The sequence below is a fragment of the Euphorbia lathyris genome, chromosome 2, assembly GCF_963576675.1.
Source record: "Euphorbia lathyris chromosome 2, ddEupLath1.1, whole genome shotgun sequence".
NCBI classification, from domain to species: domain Eukaryota; kingdom Viridiplantae; phylum Streptophyta; class Magnoliopsida; order Malpighiales; family Euphorbiaceae; genus Euphorbia; species Euphorbia lathyris.
This window is the reverse complement of record NC_088911.1, coordinates 8,377,526-8,387,170: the sequence shown is the minus strand read 5'-3', so window position 1 is coordinate 8,387,170 and position 9,645 is coordinate 8,377,526. Positions and strand designations below refer to the sequence as shown.

The window sequence follows — 9,645 nt, the reverse complement described above, 5'->3', positions numbered from 1 at the left end:
CGTTTTAAAGTTCAAAGGTCTGTTGCAGTTTTTGGACAACTTGAAGGAACTGGAAATGTATTAAACCTAAAATAAACTATACATAAAATAATGATTTATGAAACTATAGTTAGCATTGGAGAACATTTCTTTTTAAAGTTACACATGGATGAGAAAAACAAAATATTATATTTTGAGACGATGCGTTAAGAAATTTTTTTTAAGAATGCTTGCATTAGAGATGCTCTTAAACTACTTCTAGACAGCATTCTCCGAGACTCTGAACATGCTTTTCCTTTTTCTGTCCGGTGGGAACACAACAGCGTTGGAAACACCCCATTGGCACAATCTGGAATTTTGCGCCACATGACGAAATTCCAATGGGAACGTAAGCCAACACCCGGTGTTCGAAATAATTTTCCCTGGTTTAGACTTTAGAGGGAAGAGAATTGTATGTATTCTTCAGTTTTCACTTCAAAAAAATTCAGTTGAATCCATTACAGTTACAGGTAATTAAATTAAGTAAAAATAATTGTTTATCTATAGTAATTACAAGGGTAAAAAAAATGGAGTTGAATTCTACTATCTCTATCTCATTATTCTGGTGTGAAAGTCTATACAAAAATATCCAGCAACAGAACTAAGATCCAGTTGAACCACCCATGTCCAAGCCCGCAAGACCCGGTTTTCGCCGGAAATTCAACCGAACGGGTTCTTCCAACACTTGGACATTAATATTACTCCAAACTTCTGGTTTGGTTGGAAGATTTGCAATTTTCTCTACAATTTTCATATCCTCAGGAAGAACAAAACCAAACACAGTATACCTTTTTCTCCACTCGTTGTGGTTAGATAGGCTGATGATGAAGTCTGGGCCAGAACCAACCCAGGCGATCGATCCTCTTCGTATGGTTGGGCATCCTTCTGTCTCGATTTCCTTGTATATCGCGCCACGGGCGTCGAGTGTTCCTTGAATTAATGCAAATGGAGGACCATATGCTGCCTACATATACCTCATCAGAAGCATCTGAATCAGATAAGCAGATATCACATACATAGAGCTACTGTGCTAACGGTAATGGAAAAGAGCGATTTGACGGTTGGCGATAAACGTCAAACCTCAATTAAATGATGGGAAACATTAGGGATATTGACACGTTTGTAATAAAAAATCGGCCTAATACATCACCAGCTCCCGGAACTTGTCCAAAATAGTAGATTGGCTCCCTGAACTTTGCAAGTGTCTCACCTGCTCCCTAAACTTGCTTATTTCGTATCGCCAGCTCCCTAAACTTGTCCATAAAAGCAGATTACCTCCCTGAACTTTGCAAGTGTCTCACTAACTCCCCAAACTTGCTTATTCTATAACAACTAAATACAAAAACTATAATACTAACTCTCGATCCTCATCCATTTAATCTCTCAGACCTGCAACACTAACTCTTATAATAGGTTGAAAGGTAGGAGAAGCGAAAAAATTACCTCTCGAATAGATGAAGACGTATTTTTAGAATTTAGGTTTAATAAGTTTTTGTATTTAGTTGTTACAGAATAAACAAGTTTAGGGAGTTGGTGAGACACTTGCAAAGTTCAAGGAGCTAATCTACTTTTATGGACAAGTTTAGGGAGCTGCTCATACGAAATAAGCAAATTTAGGGAGCTAGTAGTGTATTAGGCCTAAAAAATCCAAACTATTTCCCAATTTGTGTTTCGTGTGAACATATTTCCGAAGTTGTGGCATTTTTTTTCCAAAACCGAAGAGTATAGCTGCCGATTATATTGACGTATGGGATAAATTCAATTCTCATCCGCCTAATACATAGGAGGATGAGAATTGAATTGTGAAGCGTTTTGGGCAAAATATGCCGCGACTCTAGAAATATTTTCAAAAGAAACATAAAATGGGAAATAGTTTGGAGCTTTACCATAAATGTTGTCAATATCCCGGAACACTACTCAAGAACAGGCCCCTGTAAATAACTCACCCCATCGATATGATTTCCTTGTAAATCCCAAAAACTTGCACGGCTTTCAGCGCGATAAAATTGGCAACCCGCACAATGACGCAATCTCAACAGTTCAAGAACGTAGGAAACAGAACGCGGGGCACAATCAGGTAAAAGCTGCAAATGTTGAGAATCAAAACATGCTACATAAGAACTCGTACGAAAATAGAATTTCAGAGAAGACACGAGAAGAGAGAAATAGATTGTCAATGTCTACTGCCATCATAGATTATTCTTCAACCTCACACAGATTCAGATGATACTGTATTATGATTAAGCGCCCGTTTAGTATATTATTACTCTTTTTATAGCTCTTTTTTGACGTTTTACTCCACACAATAGATATAAATGTCTCGAGAAGTAGCTCCCGGTAGCTATTTTGGTAGCAAGATAATATCTACTAGCTACTGGTAATAACAAACAGCTAACAACAACAACAGCGGAACGAAACAAGCCCTAAATGAAATTCATCAAGCTTATTTCTAAGATTAAACTGACTCGTACAATAAATTTGGTTGTAGATTTCAGATTTTATGTTGGGTATCTAAATTTATCTAAAAGTGCTTTTTTTCTATTATTCTTTCGAGATGATTTTGAACAAGTTGTCAAAGACAAAATACAGATTGGATTGAACCAGAGTAAAATACATGCATGGCCCTTAAATTTGAACACTACTAACATTATGGCCTCTAAAAACTTCATTCCTTGACATAAAAATCCTTAAACTTCATATTATTTAACATCACCGAACCACTTACTTTCATATGAAGCATCCCGTATGCTGTTTCCAGTCCAATGATACCCTAAAAAAAAATGAGTTAGGATATGAAACATCAGTAGTTTAAATTAGGCTTAATACATCCGTTGATCCAAAACTTCAACTGCCCCCTGAAATTTCAAAAGTTCCAAACAACCCCTATTTTTGTCCAATTGCATTCAATAACCCCTTGTTCTTATCGAGTTACATTCAATAACCCCCTATTCTTGTCCAATTGCATTTCATAACCCCTCTTGTTCAATTGCATTCCATAACCCCCCATTCTTGTTCAATTGCATTCAATAACCCAAAAACTTCAATTGCCCCGTGAACTTTCAAAGTTCCTAATTATTTATCTATTTGACGTTTTCTTTTTGACACGTGGCGGATGTGTTTCCCATTTTCTGCATCCAATAAATTTTATTGAGAAATAGAGGGTTATTGAATGCAATTTGACAATAATAATGGGTCATTTGGAACTTCCAAAAGTTCAGGGGGCAGTTGAATTCGTGGGCCAAGTACGGGGCAACACATGTATTAGGCTTTTAAATTAATTGTCAATGAACAGAGAGAAAACACAAGCACAAAATAGCTATTCCATATCTCATTTCCGTAACCTAAAAGGCAATCGAAGCAGAATATATAAGCATCTCTATACATATCTTTGATAGAAAAGACGAAGAGCTGATTCTGAAGTAGGGGTGTCAAAACAGATTGTCGTATCATAATCGTGTTATGTAATCTATATATTCGACATGATTATATAAGATATAAATGCAGAAAACTAAGCATTTCTACCGTATTGAAACTTCAGTGACTTTAGTTCCTATATGTTTTGAAAGAATGCCTAATATAAAAACCCTGTTGTTTATGGAAACCCGAAAATGCACCTACTTTGAAATGATCAATCTGAAGGGAATCTTGAAACTGTAAGAAGATGTTCTTGAAAAACAAACCTCTCCTTCCCCGAAAACTATTCCAGAAGTCCACATAACTTGATCGCCAGCGTCTCGTTGATCAGGCTCGAAGACATCTTTCTGCTTCTTCAACCAACACTTGAAGCATAAACAATAAAACAAATCAAAGAACGGAATAATATTGGCATCGGTTTCTTATCAAACACCTACAATACAACTCAAATTTCCGTTATTTCAACTACATCAAATGATCTTTCAAATTGGTCAAGTCTTTCCAGTTTATGGCCACTTCTCTATGGTAACAGTTGTTGCTTCATTGAATTTGCTTCATTAATAGGCTCACGATTCGACTTTGATCGTTATGGACTAGTACCAAGATCTAGTCATTTGTCAATCCGAATGGCAACTTTGTACCATTTCAGCAATACTAAAGTCTGATAACAGATATAGAATGCCAGAATACTCTAAAATTACCTATGTCACACAGATACAGAAGCTGGATCAAAACCAGGATACAATATTTGTAACAAAATTATAGGAATCGAAAACGAGTAAATAATAAAACAATATAGATATATCTAAAAATTACATACAAGTCGTATAATCGAGGGGAAAATAGAAATTTACATAACATACTTCTGAAAACACATTAGCGTTTCTGCGTTTCGTGTCAGTTTCTTTTCCATTTCCATTACCTTTTCCGAGCTAATTTTTCTTAGAAATCATGTTTCCAGTATCAGTTTCCATCTCATTTCCCGTTTCCGTTTCCGTTTCCGTTTCCGTTTCCTTGCAACATAGCACATAACATTATAGGAAACCAGTTTCCAAATTCTAAGAATCGGGTTCTAATTCTTTAATTTACGGAAACCTGACCCGAATACAACATCAAAGTTTAGGTGATTACAGTTATTAAAACAAAGTTTATGTGCAACATAGGTGATCACAGTTAAATCATTTTCATCATTATCCTGCTATTAACAAAATGCAAGTCAATTAAAGAAAAAACACACAAATTTGAAGACATTCCAAGTTTCAAGCATCAATTACTAAAACAAATTGAATTCAAATAGTTCCTGGTTCAATACAAAGCCACAATCTAAACAAAATTTCAGATATAAGAACCTCGATTCGAATCAAACCACGAAAAGAGAAACCATACCTCACCAAATTGAGTCCCACAAGCCTGTTTATCTCCACAGAACACCCAAGAATTACACAAACAAGGCCCATCAGAGCCACCACACATAGCCTTACAAGCCATACAACACTCTCTCGAAGAATTAACCTTGAAATCAGAGCCCCACTTCACTGCATCTCCCCAAAGCTCCAAATGCTCAGTCCCTCTGCAACATTCATCATCATCATTTCTCCCCTTCCCGCTCTCCACCGATTCAACCACATGCGAAACCGAATTCGAATCCGAAAACGGAGAACTAGGTCTGAAGAACATCGAAAAACATAGATAGACCATAAAACAGGAGATTGCACCTGTGAATAGGAGGAGGAAAAGCGCGCAACGACCGAGTTCCGAATCGGTTTGCCTGCGGCCCATTGAATCTCACACAAAAAAGCCCCAAAACCTTGTTTTTTTTCGTTAATTCAGCTGATCGATGATGTGAAGTAGTAGGCGGAGAGAATCAAAACAGAAATTCTCTGTTTCGTTTCGATTGTTGTGAGGAAATTGTAGAGGTGTCATCGTATAGCAGTTGAGAGCGATGGGATTCCTTCCATCGACACAAAAATCTCAAATAATTGCTTGATGTTACGCCTAATGAATGAAAGTGCCGATTTCAGATAAAATTATTGGCTAAATTAACAATTTTGAAAGGTTTGTTCTAACACTTTTTTTTCATTGATCTAATAGATTTGATGGTTCTTGGGACAACCTAGCCATGGTTTTTTTTTTTAATTCTACTTATAAAATAACATCAATATAGTTTAACATTTAAAAATGGTATCAATTTAAGTTTCGATAACGGAACGAGACACGTCGTTGATATTAGTCTACTCTATTAAGTTCTATTACCGAGATCTAAATTGATACTTTTTTTTTAACGTTAAACCTATATTGGTGCTATTTTATATATGTAGCCTAAATTTATACTTTCCCACAAACCATAGACATATTTGGATCTTATCCAATGATTTTTAGGCTTAATACATCATTCCCCATTGAATTTGTCTTAAAAAAAACTTGATTGGTCTCATGAACTTTCAAAGTATCTCGATAGCATCCTCAACTTGCATAAAATATTTGGTTAACCCTCTGAACTTGCGTAGAACGTAATCAATTAATGATTCGGTTGCAAAAAAAGTAAGTTGCATGTGAAAGATATGTTGCACGCGCCTTAAAAATGAAGTTCTTACTTGCTCAACTGTCAAACTTGTCTTCTTTAATATTAGAATCGCATACTCTAACCTTGGTCGTTTTACTTTTTTAAAACGCGTGCAATGCATCTTCCGCATTTAAATTACTTTTTTTACAGCTGAGTGATTAATTAATTACATTTTATGCAAGTTTAGAGGGCTAACTGGATATTTTATGCAAATTGATGGGGCTATCAGGACACTTTGAAAGTTCACGAGGCGAATCAAGCTTTTAGACAAGTTCAATGAGCAAATGATGTATTAAGCCTTCTTTTTATTTATAGTTTTACGTGTTATGTGTGTTTGTAGTATGTCTCTTTATATGGTGGTTGTTGGTGGTTTCCATATTTGGATGTTAACGTGTTTTCCTTCTTGAAAAGCAGAAAAGTTTTGTCTATCATCGCATATATTCTTTGCCTCTAGCAGCTCCAAACACATGATTTCCATCTGTGAAATATGCTCTGCGCGAAGAATATTCATTGACTCCTGCACCGAGCTCATGTTATAAATCAATTGCTTCGTAAGATTGTCCATAAAACAACGTCGTTCTGGATCCAGTAATCCTAAACAAGCTTCAATTTGTTAATCTAATATTGCTGTAGCAAAGATATGTGGAATTGGATGATTGTTGGAATCAAGCAAGCCACGATTGTGTGTAGCTGAAGAACTAGGCATGTCCTCTATTATTTGACTGAACGGAGCCTGAAAATGAACAACTGGTTGAGTGATTTGCGGAGTAACTTGTTGAAGAATAGGCTCAATTGAGGGACGGACGATCGAAGAATGAACATAGACCATCTTGCTGCGAGATTCAGTCCACGTTTACCACGCCAATTGATATCGGAATATCCAATTACGTTTTGTTTGCTTGTTTCAGGTAACCTGAGAACAAAGAATACAGTCAGACAGGGGCCAGAGTCCGGCGAACCCTCTCTGATGCTTAAATCAGTGATGGGAATACTAACTTGAAAGCAACTTAATAAGAATGTAGTATATAAAGTTATGTACCTATGATGATTAATTCCATGCTATTTATAGATAACTTTTTACCTTTTAGTTTGTGCGTTGTACAGTGTCAACATATTATATGTTTTGAACCCTATAATTCCGCAATGAGCAGAGTTGAGCGTGTTTATGACGTCGGAAGCTCTCTTTTCATCTTTCTCTTTCGGAAAGACCCTTCTTAACGAGTTGGCCTAATGTCTTGGTAATTAATGGATCTGGACTTAGTTCGGTTAAGCCCATAATGTCACTAATTACCATATCAGCAACTGAGGTTCTCGACCTCATACTAGATCGACGACCCAGTGCAAGTTGGGCATACTCATACCCAGCAACGTATCCATCCTTTTGAGCAAAGTTTGGGTAGCATTTTCAAATCCATATGGGCCCGCCTCTTTTCATCAAATAAACGTGTAAATAGATCGACCCTTCTAAATTTGGCACAATAACCTCAATTAAGGATAATTAATACTGTTGGTCATAAAAAAAATTGGACAATATTTTAAAAGGTCACAAAAATTTAATTTGTCTCAATAAAATTATTTAAGTTTGTTTTTTATCCCAATGACGTTTTTGATCATTTTTCTACTTTAATTGATTACATGACATCTACTCACATATCTCAACGTCATGTGACATAATAATAAAAATTAACCACAAATTAACTAATGTAAATAAAGATTATCAATTAAAATTTTAACCACAAATTTACCATGGCATATCGATTGTCAATTAAAAACCTCTTTATGTCATGTGACGCTGACATGACATTGAGATGTCATATCAACAATTTCAGCGAGAAAATAAGTGGAAAACGTTAAAAAATGACTTTATTGGGATATCCAAACTTAAATAATTTTATTGAAATAAATTTAACTGTTATAATCTTTAAAAATAGACAAAACACACCATTTGACTATTTGACCTATCCAAAATTTGTGTATTTGACCCTTGACCTATTATTTGGTCACATTTGGCCCCTTACCTATCCAAATTAGTAAAATCAAACTCAAAATGTATAGAAAGTTAACTGAGGTTGATTCTGTTACACATAAATAATATATTGTGGTATTAGTAAAAATTCTAAAACCTTCTAGTTTTGGCACAATAACCCCAATTAAGGATAATTAATACCGTTGGTCATAAAAATTTGGACAATATCCTAAAAGGTCAGAAAAGTTTAATTTATCTTAATAAAATTATTTAAGTTTGCTTTCATCCCAATAAAATCACTTTAGATGTTTTCCGATCATTTTTCTACCTTAGTTGATTACGTGACATTTAATCATATATCTGGACGTCATAAGGCATAATAAAAAAAATTAACCACAAATTAACTAATGTAAATAAAGATTATCAATTAAAATTGTCTCAAATCATTATTTGGTCCTTGATCTATCCAAAATTCTATCATTTGACCCATAACCTATTATTTGGTTACATTTGGCCCCTGACCTATCACAATTGGTAAAATTTCACCTAATTTGTATAAATACTTAACAGAATTATTATCTCATTGACAAGTAACAATATTTTGACACTTGAACTTAACACGTGATATTTCTTAAAGTTTTTTTGCCACATTATATAAAAATAATTAATTAGATTAAGAAAAATAAAATAAAAAAACAAATTCTAAACTAAAATCTATTAAGTTCAAATGTTAAAATATCATTACTTTTTCAATAAGATAACAATTCGATTAAGTTTTAACACAAATTAGGTTAAATTTCACCAATTGAGATGAATCAGTGACCAAATGTGACCAAATAATAGGTCAGTGACCAAATAACAAAATTGTAGATAGATAGGGACCAAATAATGCTTTAGACCATTAAAATTTTAACCACAAATTTACCCAAATTTACCCAATAGCATATCGATTCTCAATTAAAAACCTCTTTATGTCATGTGGCGCTGGCATGACATTGAAACGTCATATCAACAATTTCAACGAGAAAATAAGTGAAAACGTTCAAAATGACTTTATTGGGATATCCAAATTTAAACAATTTTATTGAAATAAATTTAACTGTTATAACATTTTAAAATAGGCAAAACACACTATTTGGCTCTTGACCTATCCAAAATTTGTGTGTTTAACCTTAACCTATTATTTGGTCCCTTACCTATCCAAATTAGTAAAATAAAACACAAAATAGATGGAAAATTAACTGAGATTGATTCCGTTACACATATGGTATTAGTAAAAATTCTAAAACCTTATTGAGTCTAAAACGATATTTTACATCCAAATAGTGTACTTCCAGACCGTTTGATATTCTATTGAGATAAGGATAAGAATAAAAGTTGAAATAGAAATAAGAATAAATGGTTAGGATAAAGATAAAAAAATATGATAATCGAGAATTATCATTCAATGTATTATTTTATTCCTATCTATAAGGTTAATTTGAAGAATAAAATGAACTTTTCAGCTTATCCCGCCTCCTTATACCATTCCCTATTGGGTATAGAATTGGAGGGATAAAACTCATATCTCTCTCTTATCTCCCTAACTTATCTCTAAAACAAACATAACTCATCTCAGTTTTTTATCCCCATCCCGTGTCTTTATCCCCTCTATCAACCTATCATCCCATCAACTCAACAAATA

At 34.3% G+C, this 9,645-nt stretch overlaps 1 protein-coding gene across 2 annotated transcripts; it reads right to left on the bottom strand.

The window, feature by feature from the left end:
* Positions 1-482: 482 nt before the first annotated feature.
* Positions 483-5,547, bottom strand: LOC136216507 (uncharacterized). 2 transcript variants are annotated; one of them, XM_066003040.1, is made up of 5 exons: positions 4,819-5,546; positions 3,699-3,797; positions 2,744-2,788; positions 1,965-2,102; positions 483-982 (listed from the first exon to the last, which is right to left on the bottom strand). In XM_066003040.1, exons 1-5 carry the CDS (start codon positions 5,209-5,211, stop codon positions 620-622), a joined length of 1,038 nt encoding a protein of 345 aa, XP_065859112.1. In that variant the 5' UTR covers positions 5,212-5,546; the 3' UTR covers positions 483-619. The 2 variants fall into 2 exon arrangements, with proteins under 2 accessions (XP_065859112.1, XP_065859113.1); XM_066003041.1 differs by having other exon boundaries at positions 866-1,006; positions 4,819-5,547.
* Positions 5,548-9,645: the final 4,098 nt, after the last annotated feature.

Excerpts from the sequence above, each read along its gene's own strand:
- LOC136216507 (XM_066003040.1), bottom strand. The coding sequence starts at position 5,211 with ATGGGCCGCAGGCAAACCGATTCGGAACTCGGTCGTTGCGCGCTTTTC. Across the intron at positions 2,103-2,743 it reads ACGGGATGCTTCATATGAAA|CTTTTACCTGATTGTGCCCC; the intron begins GTAAGTGGTTCG and ends CAACATTTGCAG. Across the intron at positions 983-1,964 it reads AAGGAAATCATATCGATGGG|GCAGCATATGGTCCTCCATT; the intron begins GTGAGTTATTTA and ends AGGTATATGTAG.